General features: G+C 34.1%; 1 protein-coding gene across 2 annotated transcripts in view; it reads right to left on the bottom strand.

Moving 5' to 3' along the window:
• MAP3K15 (mitogen-activated protein kinase kinase kinase 15) overlaps nt 1-24781 on the bottom strand; it is a 132651-nt gene that overhangs the window by 98671 nt on the left and 9199 nt on the right. For both annotated transcript variants that reach the window (XM_074300970.1, XM_074300971.1), the window contains exons 2-3: nt 13109-13248; nt 11137-11160 (exon numbers count right to left, since the gene is read on the bottom strand). In XM_074300970.1, the coding sequence (XP_074157071.1) occupies nt 11137-11160; nt 13109-13248 (164 nt within the window). The remainder of the gene's footprint in view (nt 1-11136; nt 11161-13108; nt 13249-24781) is intronic.

The following is a 24781-nucleotide window of genomic DNA, read 5'->3' as shown; positions in this document are numbered from 1 at the left end:
ATGAACAACAAATAAAACTAGCTCATCTAGAATATCCTCTTCAATTTGGAATGAATTTACATTAGCTGTTTCAGATCTCCCTACAAGACTGCCAAGAACCCATTGGTGCCAAGATGGAAACACTGCCCAACAGTGCCAAGTGATATGACCTCTTATTTTTATTTACGGCTAGTGGCAGGTGGCAAAACATGTCAATGCAAGCTCAAGGCTTATAACTAATTAGTTTGGGGTAAGTAAGATGTTTGCAAAAGAATTTATCTAAGCAGTATTCTGAACTTGGTTTTCAGTTTGATATTGTGGGATAGGTCAGAGAAGGGAAAAGAAATTGTCTTCACAATTTTTACTCAACACAGCCTTTTTGAAAAGAAAAATCAGCACCTTAGTACATATGTAACCTATTTGAATATCAACCCAGGACAAAATGATCATCATAAGTGAATTCATGAAATATTGCATAACCTGTAAAAATATTGTGATTTGGTGATGGGGTTATACGGGAAAAATAAATTAAAATCCATGACAACAAATTATACTGGACAAAATTCAGAAGCAAGTTGTCTATAAAAATTCTTAAGGAGAAAAATGAAGATGGCGTGATAAATAAAATATTTAAATCACTGGTCAAGGGAGTGATAAAAATAATAACCACTCCAACAAGCAAATAACCATTGGAAATCCTAATAATTGTTAGCCTGTGTAAATTTAAAAGGCATAATTCCTTCTTTAGCTGATCAAAAGAATATATTTTGTAAGCAATTCACAGCAAATTCAGATTCATGTGAATTTTTTTTTTGTTTTGTTAAATATTAGTCATACAAATGTTGGAGGGGATGTGGGGAAACTGGGACACTAATACATTGCTGGTGGAGTTGTGAAAGAATCCAGCCATTCTGGAGAGCAATCTGGAATTATGCCCAAAAAGTTATCAAACTGTGCATACCCTTTGACCCAGCAGCGCTACTACTGGGATTATATCCCAAAGAAATACTAAAGAGCGGAAAGAGACATATATGTGCCAAAATGTTTGTGGCAGCCCTTTTTGTTGTAGCTAGAAACTGGAGGATGAATGGATGTCCATCAGTTGGAGAATGGTTGGGTAAATGTGGTTATGAAGGTTATGGAATATTATTGCTTAAGAAATGACCAGCAGGAGGAATATAGAGAGGCCTGGAGAGACTTAAATCAACTGATGCTGAGTGAAATGAGCAGAACCAGAAGATCACTGTACACTTCAACAACAATACTGTATGAGGATGTATTCTGATGGAAGTGGAAATCTTCAACATAAAGAAGATCCAACTCACTTCCAGTTGATCAATGATGGACAGAGGTAGCTGCACCCAGAGAAGAAACACTGGGAGGGGAATGAAAATTGTTAGCACTAATATCTGTCTGCCCAGGTTGCATGTACCTTCGGATTCTAATGTTTATTGTGCAACAAGAAAATGATATTCGCACACATGTATTGTACCTAGACTATATTGTAACACATGTAAAATGTATGGTATTGCCTGTCGTCGGGGGGAGGGAATAGAGGGAGGGGGGGTAAATTGGAAAAATTAATACAAGGGATAATATTATAAAATATATACATATATATATAATAAAAAAAATACTTAAATATTAGTCATAGATTTATTCCAACAATCTTTTTACTATCTTTTCTATTTGTTTAATCATAAGATTCATAAAAATTATCTCCAACACAAACAATAGTTTCAGACTGCCAAAAATTGCTAAAAATAAAAATATCATATTATTGAATAATCAAGTGGTTTAGTTAGTATCTAATATAAAGATGCAAAAAGGGAGTATCAATATCTTAAAATATGCTGAAGAAACTTTTAAATATATAGAAAGAAATGTTTAAAGGTCATTAGGATACACAAACTGGACAACTTTGTCACTACCATGTTAAATTTAATATGTATTTTAAAATAAAGTATATATAACCAAAGTTCATATACAACCTTTTTATGGTTGTCTTTGAATATCAAAAATTTATATTTATTGATGATTGTTGTTTATTATAAAAAAGATTTTGGGTTTTTTTAAGTGAAGACATGACCTCTCTAAGACAACCTTGCCAATAATCCCTTAACTATTTTGAGTTGTTATTATCTACTTGGATAAAAGGCCATCACAAGAAATCAGAAATTTTTAGTGCTAAAAAAGCTCTTAAATATCATATAGTCCAGTGGTTCCTAATGATTTTGTTTTTCAACTCCATTTCAACAACACTGAAATGTTGTGATCCCCCAGGTAATCTAATATATTGATAATAACATTCTTTTAGGTTTAGTCATTAAGTACTTATAAAAATCAGTGATAACCTTGTCCTTCAAAATCCAAATTAAAATGTGTATTACATAATTAAAATTACAAAATATTTAATTTTATTTTACCTATAATTCTGAAAACTCTAAATATAAAATTATAAAATTCTATAAAACAATTATGAATATTTTACATGAAACATCCATAAAAATTAAAAGATGTCATCTATCAAGACCTCACATACTTACTATTTTATAAGATTTCACATTGAACTGATACAGAAACAAACCAAAAATTATTCAAACATGCAGATGCTCCAAACATGCTTGTCACAGAAGGAAAAGATATTTAATGGACAATTATTTACTACTTATGGTACCATAGAAGAATTTTTAGCATGAACCCTTTGAACCAAATCACTGGCAATCTCTGATATCATCCAGCCCTCTCAATTATAGGAAGGAAAATAAGTCTCTGTGTTAAACTGACTTGTCCAACATTACCCAGCAAGTTAGGAGCAATCAAGACTAGAAATGAGGTCTAACTTCCAACCTAGTGTTCTTTCCATTACATAGCCTATGCCATCATAATTCTCTAATACCTTTAAACTTTAAAATGTTAGAGTAATTAGAGCAAAGGCTGGCATCATGCAGCAAAATAGGTTTAATCAATCAGCAGGAATAAGCAGAATGAGAATTACATACTTTTCTTCTCAAATTATCACTGTGGTATTCAGGAGGTACTGAGACAGGAAGAAAAATTTTGTAGTTGACACCTTCAGCCTACTCCAAATTGAAAGAAAACAAAAAAAAAGAAGAAGAAAAAGAAGAAACAAAACCACAAAGATATACAAATACAGACAGAAACAGCGATTATTAAGATAGAAATCATAAAAGTGAAAATACACAAAGCTATCATTTTCAAGATCATATTTTTTCTGGGTAGAAACTACATCCCATCCAATGAATAACATGCAGCCATATTATTTTAAATCCTTGCCCCCACTAATAAAAACTAGCATAGAATCTTGATTTAGTCAGGGTTCCCCTTTTAAAAAGGGGGAAATAGATGTGTACTTTGCTCATCTTGACTTCTGTTCTTTCTCATCCTAATGAAGTCTACCATGAAAAATATGCAATGACATAATAAGAGAGAAAAGGGTCTTCTGTTTGTTGAAATTTTTTCCTTAAAAATTAAATTCAAATGTGACCTCTTCTATGAAGCTTTCCTTGGGTCCCCTTCCCTGCAAAGTTGGATGTAATTTTATTTACTGTATCTGCCTCTCTTCCATTCTTTTCATGCTCTATTTGTATCACAACCATGTGTTTGAACTGCATCCCCCTTCTAGGATTAAAAACTTCACATGAACTAGGATCATCTTATTTAATCATCATATCTCTCTCTCCTGGTGCCTAGCAAACTATTATATGCAGAACAAGCCTTTATAAATACTTACTGAATTTATTGACTTGAAGGAATACCAAAGGTGGTTTCTACTCATGTGAAATAAAGCTCTCAATTTAGGGTCCAGGGCCATAGATAAATTTTAGGGGATTCATGAACTTGGATGGGAAAAATATTTTGATAACTGTATTTCAGTGGAATCAAAATTCTTTATGAATCTATGTTTCATTTTACACATTTAAAAACATAATTCTGCAAAAGGAGCCCTAGTGTTTGCCAGAGGAATTCATGACACACAATAAAGTTAAGAACCTTTACTCTCAATTATTTGGCCTAAAATATGTTTTCAGACAAATCTATTGAAATTTGTTTCTCAGAGATAACCTCTTTGATTGCTATAGCCAATGGTCATTTCCTCAATTCTTATCCTCTTTGACCTTTTTCCAATATTTGCGAATGTGGATCACCTTGTTTGTCCTCCTTATTACCTACCTTGGTTTTTGTGATGGTGCACCTTCCTGATTCACTATCTTTTCTCTCTCTACATTCTCTCCCTTTTTGTTCATTCATTTCAATCATGTAGGACTCTTCATGACCTGTCATGGGATTTTCTTGGCCAAGATTCTGGAGTGGTTTGCCATTTCTTTAGCCAGCTCATTTTACATATGGGAAACTGAGGCAACTTTTTTCAGTCACATAGCTAGTAAGTGTTGGAGGCCATCTTTTCCAACTCTCTTATTTTATAGTTGAAGAATATGAAGCACATGGAGTTTAAATGACTTGCCCAAATCATACAATTAATTAGTTTCAGTATTTAAATCCATGTCCTTAGACTCCTGAAACATTGCTCTTTTCATTGTAAATTTTGATTTTCTCACTACTTACAATTTAAAATATTTAACAGAAAATTAATAAAAAAATAAAGATATCTACTTTTTGTTAGTGAAGAAGAGTAGCTGAGATAAACTTTGAAGCCAACAATTAAATATTTAAAATTTTTTCAATTGTTGAAATAAATGTCAAGAAATAATACCATTTTGAGGAAATGCATTTTTTTTCTCCTGCCCTGGCTATTAATGCATTAGTTTCCTCAATTGTAAAATAGCATCTGTAATAATAGCACCTATCTTGCAGGTTGTGGGAATGAAATGAATCATATTTATAAAGAGCCTTGTAAACTTCATAGTGCTATATAAATGTTACATAATTACATGTTACATAAATGTCACATCATCATAATTATGCATGACCATTAGAATTTCTTCATGAGAGAGAAAAATTTTTGTTTACTACTTCTATTTAAATAGCTTTGAATGTATGCTCCAAAGTACTAAATTAATGTCCTATTTCTTTAGAAATTAGCTATTTATTCATGATAGCAATTTATTTATTTGTTTGTTTGTTTGTTTGTTTTTCCTGAGGCTGGGATTAAGTGACTTGCCCAGGGTCACACAGCTAGGAAGTATTAAGTGTCTGAGAGCAGATTTGAACTCAGGTCCTCCTGAATTCAAGGCTGGTGCTCTATTCACTGTGCCACCTAGCTGCCCCCCATGATAGCAATTTAAACATCAACAACAACAAAAACCTTCCATTCAAAGATTTCATTGAATTTATAGTGTGCTATTTCAAGGCCAGAACAATTTAATAGCTGGAAAATATATAATACATAAAGCTGTTTAAAAAATAATAACAATAAAGAAGATGACATCACCTATTACTTCAACATATTACCTGGAAATTATTTCCTTTTTAATGTGTATAAGAGAGAAGTTGCCCTTATTTAAAAAAAAATTGCTTTTAATTGTGTTTATCATTTTTACAATCCTTTTGGTTTCCAACTTATTTCTTCTGAATTTTTGAGATTTCTACTTTTTTGCATATTTTAGATTTTTCTTAAATGTATATTCATTACATTTATCCATTCTTTTTCTACTTTAACATATGTTTTTAGAGACATAATTTTTCTTAAGAACGATTTCAGCTGCAATTCTAAAAGTTTTGATGTTGTTTCATTATTAACCTTGTTTTTTTTAATTATCCATTTTACCTATCATTTACTTATTATATGAGAATTCATTATTAAATCTTCATTAAGGTCAGTATCTTTTATTTGGACTCTCTGAAATGATTACTATATTTGTTGCATTTTGGTCTGAAAAGGATAAACTTAATATTTTGGCCATTTTATATTTAGATACAATTTCCTAGTCACTTAGCAGAAATTGAAGAGACATAGTAATAAGATGGTAATATAATTCTAGAGTTTGAAGGGACCTCAGAGGCCAGCCTACCACTTATTTTTACAAATAGCTTTGTGACTTGCCCAGGGTCACACAGCTAAGAAGTATTAAGTGAAGCAAGATTTGAACTCAGATCCTCCTGACTTCAGGGTTGGTTCTCTGTCTGCTATACCACCTACTTGCCCTTAAAGCAAATACCTAATACCTTTCCAAGAACTGAAAATTTCCTTGTGTTTTCAAAGATGATTTATACAAAGTAGCTAGGGAAAATATTTGCATTTAATTTTGAAAAATAAAGGGGAAGCTGATCAGAAAATTGTATCTAAATATAAAATGGCCAAAATACTAAAATTATCCTTTTCAGACCAAAATACAATAAAAATAGTAATCATTTCAGAGAGCCCAAACAAAAGATGCTGATCTTAATAAATATTTAATAATGAACTTAATCCCAATTGCCACAACAAAAATAAATGAATATAAATGTGCTTTTAAGATTAAACAAAAAAGACCAAATAAGGCATATGAGATGTGTAAATAACATTATCACTAACAAACTAGTAAAGATAAAAATGTGGTATTTCACTAGTTTTATCTAGAACTACAATGGACACAGTTCTACCTAAACAGCAGAAACTGAAGTGACAACCTGAAGGACTTTCTAGTAATAAGATGGTAATAGCATAATTCTGGAGTTGGAAGGGACCTCAGAGGTCAATTAGCCTACCACTTACATCATCTCTTCATTATTCTATATTTCACATGAAGAATTAGTCTTTTTCCTTGTGAAGGTAAAGCCCTCCAATCCTAAATGATCTACAATCCTTCCTATCTCCTCCAGCATATTTTGCCTTTGATTATCCTCAATCTCTCATTCATTTAATACTTCCCTGTCTATTGCCTACTTCTCTACTGCTTACAAATATGCCCATGTCTTCCCCATCTTCCAAAAACTCTCATTTGATCCAGTCATTCCTGCTAGTTATCATCCCATCTATCATCTCCCCTTTGTGGTTAAATTCCTTGATAAGTCCATTTTAATACATGTCTTCACTTCCTTTCCTCTTACTCTCTTTTTAAATTTACAAACCTGGCTTCTGACCTCATCATTCAACCTAAATCTTTCTTTCCAAAGTTACTAATAGTGGTAATTTCTTTTTAGGTTTTCCTGATATTTTTTCCTGGTTTTCCTCCTCCCCATTAGACAGCTCTTTCTCAGTCTCCTTTGCTGACTCATTGTTGAATTTATGCCTCCTAAAGGTTAGATGAGTCTTTTTACTCTTCAGCTCCCATGGTTTCTGTTATCTCTATACTCATGATTCTCATTATCTACTTATTCAGTCCATCTGCTACAGCCTTAAACTCAGCTTGCCCCAAACTGCTACTCATTAGCTTTCCCCCTCAAACTCCTTCTCCTCCAAATTTCCCTATTACTGTTGGGGGCCCATCACCCTCCTAGGCTTGCAATCTAGATGTCATCCTCAAGTCCTTGCTAATTCTCACCCTTCATATTCAATCTGTTGCCAAGGTCTGTTGGTTTTTATTTTTTACTTTCATAACATCTCTGCCATATAGCCCTTACTGTCCCCCGATATTGACTCCACCCTAGCACAGGCACTCATCATCTCATGCTTTAACTCTTGAAATAACCCATTCCGTCTTGTCTGATTAATCCTCCAGACCACAGATTATCTTCCTTTCAGTCAATTCAAGGGTTCCTTATCACTTGTAGAAACAGATATAAAATTCTTTGTTCAAACACCTTTATAAACTGGCCCCCCCTACCTTTCCAACTTTCTTATACATCTCTTCCTTTATCTACCTCTCACCTGGACTTAGCATATTATATGGTTACTGCTAAGAATTTTAAATGACTGCTCCTTGCTCCCAAATAAGAATATCTCCTTTTTCCAGTGTGCAGACCATTTCATCTAATATAGATGCTTTACTCCATGACTATATCCATGACTTTTCAGCTCTAGAATTTTAGCATTAAAGAGTCATATGGGGGGGCAGATAGGTGGCTCAGTGGATAGAGCACCAGCCTTGAATTCAGGAGGTCCCGAGTTCAAATCTGGTCTCAGACACTTAACACTTCCTAGCTGTGTGACCCTGGGCAAGTTACTTAACCCCAGCCTCAGGGGGGGGGGGGGGGGGGGAAAGAGTCCTATTAATGATGTTGGAGTTACACCAAGTAGCCCTGTATTCCAGAAAATGTCATCTGAGTTGAACCAAGAATCATACATTCATCAAGCTAGAAAAATAGTTAGGAGGTGATCTAATCTAGCTCTTGCTATCTAGGTTTATCTAGTTCAAATGAAAGAGACAGATAGCAAATCATTATTCTCAAAAGGCTAGGATTTGGTTGAGAATTCACATATCACTTTGATACTAAATTCTAAAGTCTAATCCTCCTTCATAGGAAGATACTGTCCGGGTTTTTTGTTTGGTATTTGTTTTTGTTTTCTGGCATTAAGACCTTTGATTTCATTGGTACTGGGAGCTCTCAGTACTGAAACTTTCAACAAATGTACATTGGCACCTACTCTGTAACTTAAAGCATTAAAAGGGCTACTAGGAGCAATGAAACATAAAGTGATTTTCCAAGGCCACATGGTTAACATGAATTAAGGTCTTGCAAATATTCAGGCTAACTCTCTCTCCATTCCGTCAAACTCAAATAGAAATGGAAACCACTAATGCTGGCCCCTCCTTAATTTGCCCAGAAAGATCCCAACAAAATACAGAGATTTAGTTTTTTTTTTTTTTTTAATGTATTATTATTTGCTTTAATATTTTTATTTATTTTGTTAAATAATTCCTAGTTTTAAATTGGTTGGGCACACTCTGGTATGGAATATGACAGCATATTGCCATGATCTCCTCTAGGTCATGTTGCTTGCTTCTTTGTATTATTAACTAACTTAACTCTCTCAAACACCTTTTTTTTTCTTTGTTCTGCCATATTGGAGATTGAAGAATACTTAGTTTCTATCCTCCTTGTAATCTTTCAGCTACCTAAAGGTTATCATTAAGCACCTTTCACTCAGTCTTTTTAACCTTCAAATCACGGAAAACTCTGAAAATTTCCTCTTGATTTCTTTTTTCCAACTTCATAATCATTTTTAATCCTTTAATTTTTTCGGATAGCATGTAGCCATCTTGACCCTTAAAGGTACATGAACAAAAACTAGGCATACAAGCCAGAAACTACACAAAAACTAATTACAAAAAGATTGCTTCCCAATTTTTTCAAAAAGTTTTTAAACCTACAAAATGTACTTGCCAAGAATTACATGGTGACCAGAAGGAGAAGGAATTACTAAAAATATAGAGGGAGAGAATATAAGAGAGAAGATAGAAGCAGAACTGGGAAGAAGTATGGAACATGCAGGCCATCTGTAAGGTAAGAACTTTCAAAAGCTGAGATGTCTGGCAGTCAGATTCAAGAAGTTCCTGTAGTAGTCTTTAGAGAGCTTTAAAAATACTACCACTAAAAAGAAGCTTTTCACACTCATTCCTTGTAGTCTTCCTAAATTCTACTTATTATTCCTAGTACAATACAATTCATTTAGAATTTTAGAGAAAAAGGAGGCCTTGAAGATTCACTTAATAAAATCCCACTATTTTGCAGATGGAAAAAAAAATAAATATAAAGTTTTAGTTCTTCTTCCTAAGAAATATAACTAATTAGTGGTAGTCCTAGAATTAGAACTCAAGCATCCTCATTCATGGTCCAATGTTTGCTCCACTGATTCCCTATTGTTTAAGAATGTGAAGGTTTTTACTTGTGAATACAGTATCTAAATTGTTGTAGGAGTAGGAGAATCACCAACATTTGGGATATGGACATGAATCTTCTCTTCTGAAGATCATGAAACCATCTTGAAATTAAAAAGAAAAAAAAGTCTCCCCTATTAAAGCTGTAACATGAAGATAAAGCTATTTAATCTCTTCATCTCTCTATAACAGGAGCAGAAGGAAGGTTGGTCAATAAGTCCAATCCTTATGAGCTCACAAAAGGATGTTTCCTAATGTGGACTTTAAGAATGAGCAGGTATTAGATTGCTGTATTAGATTGCTCGCTATCTTGAGGCAAGGGGGGAAAGAGAAAAATTTGGAAATTATCTTTGCATGTATTTGAAAAAAATATAATACCATTTTAAAAGAAAAAGGAAAAAAAAAAGAATGAGCAGGTATTTTTTTTCTCATATACTTACCACTTGAAAAAGTTTTTCTAATTAGCTTCTGAACCAAAACTGAGAACACTTAGTAAAAATGCCTTCACAAAGTAATTTGTCAAGCCTGTGACCAAGAATTGCGTTCCAAGGTAGGTACTTCTGGGAAGAAAGAGGAGCCTCAAACTTTAAGCTTACCTCTCAAGCCTAAAGTCATGAATTTTGTCTTTTTTATACTTATTCCAGTTGCTAGGTGAAGACTAGGTTATATAACCCAGTGATTTCTTTAAAAAGTTGAGAGACTGAGGTACCAATGTTCTATGAGCTGGATTTTGTGGGCAGCTAAGGGTGAGGCGCAAGATCTGCTTGAAGCAGACTGAACACAAATATGAGGGAGCAATTTATACATCAGCTAAGCCACATTCCAGGGACTAATTACTGGAATATTAATAATATAAAGGACATTCTGTCACTGGCAATTTATATTGGAGGAAACTGGGGTTTAATTGAGACTCAAGCCAATAATATTAGAAAAAGATAATCCTTTGCTGCTCAAGGTACCCCTAGAAAATCCTCTGGGGTGAAGGGGAGGAGTAGTCAGTCCCCTGTGGAATCAAAGTCATCCATCTATAAGAATGAGAGTTGGCCTAAGGAACCCCATAGCCTACAAAAACTACAAGTTTCCATCCCAAACAAAGGCTGGAGAACATATCCCCTCTAACACAGCCAACAAGGAAAATAAGGAAATGCTTTAGCAAGCATTCTCAGTTCTGGCTTAGCTTCCAGTCTTTCTCAATACGGTAAATAGACCAGAAGTCCATGTAGCGAATGTTTATAAGGTTTGTGCTTATTGGCCAATCTCTCTCCCCCCAACCTCAGGGAAAGATCCTACTTCCTTCATATCTACAGCTTCAAACATCAGGTAGTTTTGCATCAATAGTCTTCAAAGTTCTACTGAGGCAGACCTAAGGAAATTTTTGCAATGTAGCTTTTATATTTTTAAATTAAGGCTAAAAGTCTAAGGACTTAATACTTACTGTGTTTTTTTGAGTAACCATATCCTGAAAGAAACAAACAAGATAAAATCAAGACATGTTTTTGAAAAGAATTAATTATAAAAACAATTTATAAGGGCAGCTATTTACCTACCTGCAAATTGCTGGCTAGAATCATTTAAAGTAATGGAAATTTCCCCATTCCTTTTCCCCTGTTAATTTTCCCTTACAAGTTTTTGAGTCTCTTGGATTCATAGACCTTTCCTCATGAGGTAGGGCCATTTTGAAGCCATATCAACTTCTAGCATCTGATACTAAGGGGACTAGGGGGTGGGAGTGGAGGTTAGTCCCCATTAGAATTCTAAGGATTCCATTTGGATATATCTAATTTATCTAGTTAATTTGGAAAATGATTATTCAACACTTGAAACACATCAATTAATAAGTCATGGAAAAATAGTCATAATGCCCATATATTTCCTCCTAAATCTATGTGAAATACTCTTTGGATGCTTCAAAATTTCTAATCCCCAAAGAAGGGACTAGCAATAATTTCTGGTATCATAATTAACTACCCAACCCCATTTCATTAAAATGATCTCTTCTAATTTTTATCCAGCTTATATAACTTTTCACTAAGCTCCATAACTAATTATCTTATTGAAATGAGGAATAAGACATATTAAAATCATATCATATTAAAAACATGTTACTCTTATATATGCAGTTACAAATTTAACAACCTTAATGAAATCCAAATCTGTCTATATAATGGTGCCATTTGGCATTGGATTCATTTGAATATGCCTCAGCATTCTTGGGAACCAATGTAGAATTGCAATTATAAAAATTAATTGGTTTCTTTGGTTACAATCATATGGACCTAATTGCTAAAATGTTAATAGCATATTACTATTATTTGGATCTGGGATATGTCAACTTAAGCATTAAATTTTAAAAATAAGACCGTTCTAAAAGCTTACACTATGCTAAGTTAGTATGCAAAACATACTAAAAATATTTTTTAATCTTTAGTAGTTTCTGAATAGCACAAAAATTATCCAATTTACTTGTAATACTAACCAGAGAGCTAATTTTTCCTCTAAATATGGATACAGAGCAATGGCTAGGCAAAATGGCAGAAGCTAACATTTTCCATATTTTAAAATATTTTTACAAGTATCATTTATCATCTAATTAGCTAATTGGAGGCTGAAGATATGGTTGAAATCACACACTAAAGGAATAGTGCAATTTCAAATGGGTGATGTTCCAGCTGTAAATTATTCATGATAGTAAGGCCAGCTTAAATGAGTGGAAGGTATTGCCTCAAACTTCATAAACTGGGTTTGCATACACTTTAATTATTTATTCAATATTTATTAAGCACCTACTATGTGCTCTGATGCCGGGCTAAGTACTGGGGAATATCAAAAATGATGCAAAAAAAGAAAGATTCCCCTCCCTCAAGTAGCTTATAGTCTAATTGGAAATACAACATATAAACATACATACAGCACAAGCTGTTCACAGGATGAGCAGGAATACAGTACTGTGAAAAAGGATTAGAGAAGGCTTCCTGAAGAAGGTGGGATTTTAGTTGGAAGTTAAGGGAACTCAAAGAGGGTGATAGTCAGAATGGAGGAGAGCAGCCAGAGAAAATGCCAGAAGTGGAGATATAAAGTATGGAACAACCAGGAGGTCACTTCCCATTACGTAGTTCCTAATGAGTTAAAAAATCACAAGTAACTTTCCAGAAGTGCACTTGCATTCAGTGGTTTTGAGTTTCATTGAAAGAACTCAACTCAGTGGCAAGCTTTATAATAAAGATCCTCACTATGCAGGCAGATTCTTTTTGCTAGACCAAATCTCTGGGACTGTGGGACTAAGTTTACCTCTCATATTATTCCAACATATGGTCTTCCTCAAGTACAACTGGATTCACTGCAGTCCTTACTAGAATTTCACTCACCTAAACTATGTTATATAAAAGGATCTGAAAAGCATACTTTACCTTAAGTGAGAGAGCAGTATCTGCATCAATATCATGGTAGAGTATAACATTATTGGCCATGTCAAAGCTTTCCCGAACACCAAGGTGATAGAAGAGGGAGGGCTGTCTGGAAATATCACTCATATCTACTACAGCAACATCTAAAATAATTGGGAATAAGGCAGGGAAAGAGGGAAAAACATAGGAAAAATCATGTACCTCAGGGATACAATCCAAATAAATCAATAAACATTTATTAAGAATCAGACCTGGGGATACTTGCCTTTGGGAAGCTTATTATTGCTGTAGTTCAATTGTATTCACCTCAAAAATAGTGTTGACCCTCTTCGGGTTTTCTATGTAAAGATACTAGGGCAGTTTGCAATTTCCTTTTCCAGCTCATTTCACAAATGAGGAAACAGGCTGGGAAGTGTCTGAGGCCAGACTTGAATTCATGAAGATGAATCTTCCGATTCTCAGTCCAGCATTCCATCCATTGTACCACCTAAAAACTTACATTCTACTATTTCTTTTCTCAGTTTCTCATTGGTATAAACAGTAATGAACTACAATATATACTTGTGCTCTGCGGTATGATAATGTAGAGCTAATAAATGATTTAGTTCAAATTTCAATAATGAATAGGATAGATAAATACTAGTAACACAATATCTTAATATTATTATAAATAACACTTTTATAATGGTTGAAGGTTTGCAAAGAACTATGCATTATTTATCTCATTTAACCTTCACAAGTCTAAGATGGTAGGAAATAGAACCCATTTTGCAGATGGTAAAACTGAGAAAATTTAAATGACTTACCCAGGAACATCTAGCTAGTAAGTTTCTAAGGCTGGACTTGATCTTAAGTCTTGTTTAATTTTCTTTTGAGCATGCTTCAAATCCATGAAGCAGACTCTCAAAGATACTAATTAATTTTTTATTTTTATTTGGAAGTAAGAATGAAAAATTGTCCTCTATCTTTTGGAATTCAATTAAATACTGGCTGCAATGAGTTTTAAACCAGTTGGAATGTATGCTTACAATCCTGTCTTAAAAAAAAAAAAAAAAAAGCAAATGTATATATCTTTACAAAAGAATCTAAGGTATCAACATAGGACTTTGAGACCTAATCAAAATGTAATGCTCTGTAGAAATCAGAGCTACCCCCTAGTTTTCCCTCTGTTGGTTTATATTCATCCTGAGGGGATATTAATATATTTTCAATTAAAATAGGATTTTAGATAATACTAAATTAATCCTATGAAACAGAGGGGTCAAATTCACAAATAGTGGGATTGTTTAAAGAATTCTTAAAAGTTATTCATTAGATTCTGGGCTCCTTATTAGCAAGGACCATATTTACTAGAATTTGGGTAATATGTATTTTCATGGAGACAAAATTTTTTATGATAAAATTAGCAATTAAAATAAAATCATTCTTTACTATCCATCCTTTTTCATTCCATGTAAACCAGATAATAAGCATGAAGAGATGAAATCAAGAGCAGAAAAATATAGAGGTCTTCTAGATATCCATAGTCTCTCCTAGTTCAGAATGAAACCAAATTGACTTTTAAAATGAAAGTCAAATAATATATGTAAGGAGAAAGGGGGGAAATGAGGGGGCATTATAAGAAGGAAGCAGTTATTCATAAGTGTATTATCCTTCAAAATTCAACAACTTAAGAGGTTTATGAAAGTCAAGATCTAAAACAAAAATTATGAATTTAAAAGATATATATATAATATATATATTTGTGCATACATAATATATATTATGTGTATGTCAGAGACACACACAAAGTTTGCCATTGTTGAGACAGTCCTGTCTGACTCTTCATGATCTGATTTGGGGTTTTCTTGGCAAAGATACTGAAGTGATCTGCCATTTCCTACCCCAGTTCATTTTACAGATGACAAAACTGAGACCTAGTTTCTTGCCCAGAGTCACATCTGAGAAGTATCTAAGGCCAGATTTTAACCAGGTCTTCCCGACTCCAGACTCAGCACTCTATCCACTAGATCACCTAACAGTACTATACTAAATATATCATAATCCAAAAATGTTAACTTAAAATGAAAAATATTTTGTTTTCACATCATATGGCCTCAAAAAAGCAAATAGCTGACTACTAGAAATGCCAACCACTTTTAAATAATCAATTTTGAGAGGGACTGAGAGAGACAAAGAGAGAAAAATTGCTTTGAGTTTGGCCAAATAAACACCAGTACAGATAACAGAAATCTGTTCATTAGTGAGCTCCTTAAAGGCAAGAGCCTGTTTTTTGTATTTTTCTGTATCCTCCCAAGCTCAGTGATGTGCAGAGTGAGCTTATCATTCTTCTTGACTGGCTCATGTAATTATCACACGTTGTGCTTTATCAGTGGTACCTCAAAGCCATTCAAAATTGCAAACAAAATAAGATGGCAAGAAAAGAAGAAAAAGGGAGGAAGAAAAAAAGAAAGGGAAATTTTTATGCCCTTTGCAATCCTTTTTTTCAAAATAGTATCTTATTTTTCCCAAATACATGTAAAGATAGTTTTCAACATTCATTTTTTCTCATATATATGTATCTATGTATGTATTTTGGGCAGAAGTGAGGCAATTTGGTTTGAGTTGCCCAGGGTCTCACAGCTAGTAAGTGCTAAGTATCTGAGGTGCATTGAATTCAGGTTCCCCCTGACTCCAGAGTCACTATACCATGTGGCTGCATTCATTCATTTTTGTAAAACTTTGTGTTCTAAATTTTTCTCTCTCCCTCCCTTATCCTCCCCCTCCTCAAGACAGCAAACAATCCAAAACAGGTTAAATGTGCAAATCTTCTAAACACATTTCTATATTTGTCATTCTGTGCAAGATAAATCAGACCAAAAGAAGGGGAGGAGAAAACTTTGAGAAAGAAAAAAAAAGAAAAAGGTGAAAATACTGTGCTGTGCTTTGATCCTGTCTTCATAGTTTCACTCTCTTTATGTGATTGATTAGCATTGCTTTGCAATTGTTTACATTTTATTCTATACATTTCAAATCTTTTTTTCCTCAGGTCTGTAAGTTTCACTAGACTTCAAGAGGGATAAATGACACAAAAAAGTAAGGAATCCCTAGTATAGATGACCTCTAAAGTCATTCTAACCTTAAATCTATGATGGGTTCTAAAATGTAAATATTTCTCTGGAGTATAGTCCTTAGCACAGTGAGTGGCTCATAGTAAGCTCTATATAAATATTGTGTTTTATTATTATTATCATTATTATCCAACATTCAGATGTTGGTATTAAATCTATTACCTTTCAATGTTCAAAACAAAGTTTTACAACTTGTGCTACTTTAAAATCCTGTTAGAAGGACTGCTTTAATAAACAGTTGAAGAGATATCCAGAAATAGGAAAGGACAGGGAAAGAAGGGAAGCAATGGCCCCAAAGACACAATTATTCATATAGCTCACCTTCCTAGAAAACTATGGCAATTTCAAGAACAAGATAGTCTTTGCTTTAATTGAGAAAAAAAAAAAAAGACCAAAGGATTTGGGGGTCATAAGACCCAGCCTCCAGGTGCCAAATCTCCACTGTAGCAAATACTAGTTATATGACCTCGGGCAAATGATTGCCTGTCCTAAATCAAGAAACCCTACTTCTGCAGGACAATAAATCACTGCAAATATCCTGTTGCAAGCATTTTACAACAGAGATCAAAGTTCAAGATACATTTCCTTAATATTGCCATCACTCATACATCATAACATTCCTTTTTGGCTCAAGCTTTGCCAGTGAGATTATAATTTGCCTGGACAGATGGAGAGTGTACCTCCTTTCCTCAAAACAAAAGACCAGATTTAGCTTTGGCTGTTGGTAGCAAGGGCACATTGCCAGCTTCTTTGAAAAGCAATCAAGAGGCTTGTATGAAATGATAACTCTTGTTATCCCCAAGGCTCAATTTCTTCATTTGCAAATGGAGGACTATGCAATTAAGACCCCCTTCCTTTTCCCATTCTCAATTCTACTCTAATGATTTAGTATAAAATTTTAGAGTGAAATAAAATATCACATGACTAAAAAAGATTCAAGATCCTTTTTTAGGAGCCCATAATTACTGCAAATCAACAAGTAGCTAATGGAAAACATATTTCCTTATTGACTTACTTTTGATAAAGTAATCATAATAGAGTGCTGGAAAGGCACCTCAAAAGCAAATTTATCAAATGCTTTTTTTTTCAAAAATCAGGATAATCTTCAGGTAATTAGGAAACTGGTTTCCATAAATCCTATATATAGAAAAAAAGATAAGAATATTTGGCATAATCCAGAGAGAGAATTATGGAGACTGAATGTAGATCAAAGGATAGTATTTTCACCTTTTTTATTTGTTTGCTTGCTTTTCCTTATGATTTTTTCCCCTTTTGGTCTGATTTTTTTGTACAACATGACAAATATGGAAATACATTTAAAAGGATTGTAGATGTTTAACCTATGTCAGATTACTTGCTGTCTTGGAGAAGGGGTAGATAAGGGAGGGAGAAAAAATTTGAAACACAAAGTCTTACAAAAATGAATGTTGAAAACGATCTTAACATACATTTGGAAAAAATAAAATACTATTGAGAAAAGAAAAAAAAAGAATTATTTGGCTTACATAAATTGTTCTTTTGCTCACTTACAATCGTATTGATAATCTTCAAAAGGAAACCCATTTATGCCTCTACATTTCAATGTGGGTCTTCAATTAACCAAAGAGAGAAAACCTGGCCACATAATGGGTAGACAAGACTCATTGGAAAAGACCCTGGTGCTGGGAAAGATTGAAGGTGAAAGAAAATGGGGATTACCAGAGGATGAGATGGATAGTACCGGTATCATGAAGCAATAAACATGAGCTTGGATAGACTGCTAAGGATAATGGAGGACAGAAGCTATGGTCCATATTATGGCCCATCAGGGCACAAAGAATCAGACAAGATCAAACAACAACAAAAGTTGTTGAGAAAAAGTCCTTTCTTCACCATCTCCATCTACTGAAAATCTCCAACAACTTAACATTTTCTTTTAATTAATTTTTTTCAATTAACAAAAAAAATCTGTTTTCTCCTCCTTCCACTCATTGAGAGAAGGGAAGGAAATACAAGAAAACAAAATCCTTTTAATAGATATGCAGAGTCAAGCAAAACAAATTTCTCATTAGTCATCTCCAAAAATGTTTTTCGAGGCAAGAATGTTGTGAAATATAATTTTACACCTGCTCTTCCGATTTTAAGAATTTGAAGACTTAACAGGAATTAGTCAGGTTTAGCCAAACAAGTATTGACTGAATGCCACACAAATACCAATCTGCGCCCAGGGCCCATCATCACCTCAGGAGGTGAGTAGTCTGCTTCCTTTACAGGGATTCTCTACATGGAAGTATGGAACACTGTGTACACTCTCAGAGCCAGAGATGAGTTGGATAATTCTGCTGAGATGCTTCCTCCTTCCACCCCCACCCCCAAACAATCCCAGTCCACTCCCTTCTCTTTCTTTTTGTCCTTTATTAAAAAGGATGGCTTTGGGGGAAGCTGAGTATCCCAAGTTTTAAGTTTTAAGCTGAAAATAAAGGTGATTTAAAAAACATAAGTCATTACCCATTTTTAAAAATGAACATTTTTTACTACTAGCACTCTCCTTGTATCATAAATTCAAGGATAGAAGAAACAGTAAACTCCATTCTAGCTTGCAAAAATGGTGATGAAAAAAAAGTGTACCATATTATTTTACTCCAGAGGTAAAACAGTATTATATACTATAAATGCTATTTCATTTAAACATATGTCCTACATAAAATTATTTGTGTAATTTTCCCTCTTTTCATTTGTCAAATAATCATTAAGTTTCTAAAGTAATCAGACAACTGAGGCAACTGTATAGTAGAGAATAATTTACCATATTCTGTACTGGTTCACACTAGTTTTTAAATATATTCAAGGTCATCTAGGGGCCTTGCTCATTCTCCAACCTGTAATATATGCATTTGCATTAATCTAATGGGAAGCAGTACAAAGTACTAAAAAACATCATCCTAGATTTGGAATCACAGAATCCACCTTCAAATTCTAGGTAGGTGAGGTTGATGAAGTTATTTAATTCTTTTTAAGCCTTGATTTCTTCTTTTGCAAAAAGGGGTTGCTATGACTCTCCAATATATTTAATATGCTATATGAATATTAGCTGCTGTTACCACACAGTGGGACTCTTCAAGGACAAGGACACACACACAGAGGATTTTTTAAAAATAATTTTGTTTTAGCTATCCCAAACCAGTATAATATGCCTGTTACACAAGCAATATTAATGGCTGAATTCCTAAATGTCTAGATTAGGCTAAAGCCTACAGGGAAAATAAGAACAAAACAACTCATAATTTAATAATGAAGCCAGGTAAGATAATTTTTAAAACAAGATTCCTTTTAATTTAGGATCTAGAACATGCTGAAGCCTTTGAGATTATTTAGCCCAACTCTCTAATTCTATAGATGAGTAAACAGAGAGACACAGCAGCTAAGTGGCCTAGTGAATAGAGTACTGATCAAAATTCAAATTCTTCCTCAGACACTTACTAGCTGTGAGACCCTAAGGAAGTCATTTAACCCTGTTTATCTTAATCTATTGGAGAAGGAAATGGCAAAAGCAGACCAATATTTTTTTCCAAGAAAACCTCATGGATGTCCACAGAATAACAAGTTGCTGAACAAAACAGAGATATCTGTTATCTTAAAATTATGGGACTTGCTTCTTAAATTGCTTCATGATATAAGCATTCACAGCCGTCAGGATTCAAACCTGGAGCTCCAAAATCAAATCCATGGCTTCTGTGTCTATAAGCCATTGGTGTGAAAAGAATGGTCTCCAATTCTTCCTCCCCTAATTAAATTCTTCTTATCACCTTCCATTTGATATCAGGTCACCAAGGCAAGAATGTTGTTAAATGTCATTTTACACCTGCTCTTTAGATTATAAGGAGGTGAAAATTTAACAGGAATTAATCAGGTTAGTCAATCAAGTACTTGAGTGCCACTGAGGATGTCAAGGACTGTATTGCTGCTCTGGGTTACAGGTGGATCATACTGCAAAGGCTTTCAGATGCCGCCTATTTTCTAAAATGCTACTATCCATTTTTGATGGGCAAGAGGAGCAAGCGCTTAAGAATGAGGGAAGGCATAAAAGAGGCAAGTCACTTCCCCATTTCCAGGGCTACATCTGATAAATGCCCATGGTAGTGAGGAGGGTAGTCAGATGGTATGCAGTGGATAGAGCACCAGCCCTGGAGTCAGGGAGATCAAGTGCAAATCAGGCCTCAGACACTTCCTAACTGTGATCCTGGGAAAATCATTTAACCCCCAAATCCCTCACCCCCCAAAAATACATACACACACACATACATACACACAGACTGGCTAAGTAAAATTAAAATTCTAAAAATTCAATTTTCTCTTGGAATAAAACATTAATACTTTTTAAAATTTACATTGATGTAAATTGTCCCCAAATAGTAAGATCAAGGAAAGGACATAGTGGACAGAAAGTTGGCCTCAGACCCAGAAAAACCAAAGTTCCAGTCATGCTTCTGACACATAGCTAGCTGTGTGAAAACCATCTGATCTCTCAGATCTTTAGATGGGGGTTTCTTAAATTTTTCCACTCATGACCCCTTTTCCCCCAAGAAATTTTTACATGATTCTGGGTATATAGGTATATAAAATAGGTATATAAATCAAACATTTACTGATAATAAATCATAATTTTGTGACTCCCCCCATTCAGTTATGCGGCCCATTGTTTAAGAAGCCAGGCTCTGGACCAGAAATGCCAAATATATAGTCCACAACATTTCTAAGTACCTTTGCAATCAGTTTTAAATGTATTTGAGAAATGTTTAACAAAATAAAAGTACAAAAACCCCCAGATATTATTAATAATTATTCATTAAATTTATTAGTATTACAGTAATATTACTAAATAATATTACTAAAAACTAAGTCAATATGCAGCCTGTAGGAATCTTTATTTACTAATTAGGGCCTAGAGTCAGAAGATCTGAATTGAAATCCAACTTCAGATACTTACTAGTTGTGGGATCCTAGGTAAGTCATTTAAGTTCAGTTTGCCTCAGTTTATTCATCTATAAAATGAGCTAGAGATAGTCTTATGATAGAGAGAGTCATTCGCATTAGAGAAAGGACTATGGGGACTGAACTTGGATCACAACATAGTATTTTCCACCTTTTTTTGTTGTTATTGTTTGTTTGGGTTTTTTCCTCACTTTTTTCCTCTTTTGATCTGATTTTTCTTGTGCATCATGATAAATATGGAAATATGTTTAGAAGAATTGTACATGTTTAATCTATATTGGATTATTTGCTGTCTATTTGTTGAGGGAGAAGGGAAGAGGAAGAGGAGGAGGGAAAGAAAAAAACTTGGAACACAAAGTTTAATTTTCCAGATTAAATGCCCCTAACTAGCTACCATTTCCCAAAGTTCTTCTTCCTCTATTAGAATGTAAGCTTTCTGAAAGCTGGAAATATCTTTGCTTTTGAATAGTGCTTGGTCCATGGCAACCATTAAATGTTTTTTTCACTCATTCGTTCATCCTTAATTGCATAATCATGAGTCAGTCATGTAACCCTTATTCTCATCTATAATTCTTTATGGGGAGAGGTTGAAGACAAGAATGGTGATTTCATTATTATGGGGAATTTCCAGTGAGGAAATGTCCACCCATGCAGATCTGCACCTGTTCTGCAATTCAAAGTCCTAAAAAGTAGCATGAAGCATTGGGATGTTAAATGGGTTGCCGAGGGTCACATAGCCCATACATGTCAGAGGCAGGACTATCACTCAAGCGCAGCACTCTCCACTACAAGAAGCTTCCTCCATCTGTAAATTAGGCATAATAATCCCTTTAATATTGATTTTATGAAGTTATTGTGAAGATGAAATGAAATAATGTATAGAAAGAACTTTAAAGCACTATATCAATGCCAGCTGTTATTTTCATTAGGTCTTTGAATAATACTATTCTAAAATTAAAGAACAGGATTTCTAGAGGGCTAAGGATTTATATAACATCCTATTCCTGAAATTGTATGAAGAAGGAATAAAGGGAAGGGAAGAAAGAAGAAATACTCTGCTAAGCCATAAAGAATTCATTCACATCTTAAACAACATATTATTGTAACACAACTCTGATAACAATATTTCTGAAAAATGACAAAAGAGAGCCTGGAAAGACTTGTATGAACTGATTTTAGAGTGAAGTGAGGATATTTATGAGGTTAATTTACAAAAGGACAGCAATGTTTACCAAAAAAATCTCTGAAAACTTTATGTCAAGGCAATGATCAACCCACCATGTGTCCATAGAACCATGATGAAAATATGCTTCCCATTTCCTGATAGATCATCTATCAGGAAATGGGAAGCATATTTTCATCATGGTTCTATGATCCAAGATGCAGATTGTGATAGATTTTGAGATATGGAAAAGGTAAGGATTTATTCAAATAATTATGCATATCTGTTGTTATTCAGTCTTTTTTTTTTCCACTCATGAACTACTCTTTGTAACCCCAATTGGAGTTTTCTTGGCAGAGATACTAGTTTGCCATTTCCTTCTCCAAGTTATTTTACAGATGAGGACACTGAGGCAAACAGGGTGAAGCTACTTGCCCAGGATCACAAATAGTATCTGAAGTCTGATTTGAACTCCTCTTCTTTACTCCTGGCCCAGTGCTCTATCCACTGCATCATCTAGTCACCTCTTGCATATCAGTTTAAAGGTTCTATTTTTATTTTATTTTCCCCCATTACATTGGAAGAAGATCATGGGAGAAAGAATACATGTTAATTTAAAAATTAAAGTCTAAAAATGTTTTTCAAAATTGTCCCTTTTGAGGAAGGAGTGGAAGGAATTAAGTCTTCCTATCTATCTCTTCTGGGTTGAAAATACAATACCTTCCCACAAGCCCATCCCAATGCTAATCTGTTCAGAAGCTTTAACCTGTTCTTTTTACCTTTAATTTTAGCTGGGTCATTTCTTCTTAGCCTGAAGGCCTTCCATTCTTGGGGACTCATTTTAGTTCTATGCTTAACACAGATACCCAATCATCTTTAACCCTACTGGAGTTCAGAACTCCCAAATGCAAGTAATCCCTCTCAGCTTCTCCTAGAAGCAAGATTACAGACATGAGGCACTGTGTCCAACTTAAAAAGAATCTTGATTTATATTAATAATACTATAGCAGTAGAACTATTTCAGCTACACCTAACCACTATATATGATATTGTCTCCAATGAAAAAAGCATTTCTGGTTCTAAGTAGTGAAAACATAGAGGTATGTTCCAAAAAGACATAATTGCTCTAAACTTTTTGAGAAAGATTCTAGGGATGTCTTTTCAGATGCAGGGGCCATTCATAAAGCAGGTGCCAACTAAAGACTAATGCTTCACAGCAGTCACCAAAACCATTTGGTATTGGCTAAGAAATAGACTAGTTGATCAGTGGAATCACAGGACAAAATAATGAACAACTATAGCAATCTAGTATTTGACAAACCCAAAGATGCCAACTTTTGGGATAAGAATTCATTATTTGACAAAAACTGCTAGAAAAACTGGAAATTAGTATGGCAAAAATTAGGCATGGACCCACACTTAACACCACATACCAAGATAAGATCAAAATGGGTCCATGATTTAGGCATAAAGAACAAGATCATAAATAAATTAGAGGAACATAGGATAGTTTACCTCTCAGACTTGTGGAGGAGGAAGGAATTTGTGACCAAAGGAGAATTATAGATCATTATTGATCACAAAATAGAAAAATTTGATTACATCAAATTAAAAAGCTTTTATACAAACAAAACGAATGCAAACAAGATTAGAAGGGAAGTAACAAACTGGGAAAATATTTTTACAGTTAAAGGTTCTGATAAAGGCCTCATTTCCAAAATATATAGAGAACTGACTCTAATTTATAAGAAATCAAACCATTCTCCAATTGATAAATGGTCAAAGGATATGAACAGACAATTTTCAGATGATGAAATTGAAACTATTTCCACTCATATGAAAGAGTGTTCCAAATCACTACTGATCAGAGAAATGCAAATTAAGACAACTCTGAGATACCACTACACACCTGTCAGATTGGCTAAGATGACAGGAACAAATAATGATGAATGTTGGAGGGGATGTGGGAAAACTGGGACACTAATACATTGTTGGTGGAGTTGTGAAAGAATCCGGCCATTCTGGAAAGCAATCTGGAATTATACCCAAAAAGTTATCAAACTGTGCATACCCTTTGATCCAGCAGTGCTACTACTGGGCTTATATCCCAAGGAAATACTAAAGAAGAGAAAGGGACCTGTATGTGCCAAAATGTTTGTGGCAGCCCTTTTTGTAGTGGCTAGAAACTGGAAAATGAATGGATGCCCATCAATTGGAGAATGGTATATGAATGTTATGGAATATTATTGTTCTGTAAGAAATGACCAGCAGGATGAATACAGAGAGGCTTAGAGAGACTTACATCAACTGATGCTGAGTGAAATGAGCAGAACCAGAAGATCACTATACACTTCAACAACAATACTATATGAAGATATATTCTGATGGAAGTGGATATCTTCAACAAAGAGAAGATCTAATTCAGTTCCAAAT

The sequence above is a fragment of the Sminthopsis crassicaudata genome, chromosome 3 (assembly GCF_048593235.1).
Source record: "Sminthopsis crassicaudata isolate SCR6 chromosome 3, ASM4859323v1, whole genome shotgun sequence".
Classification (NCBI taxonomy): Eukaryota; Metazoa; Chordata; class Mammalia; order Dasyuromorphia; family Dasyuridae; genus Sminthopsis; species Sminthopsis crassicaudata.
This window is presented reverse-complemented; position numbering and strand designations above follow the sequence as displayed.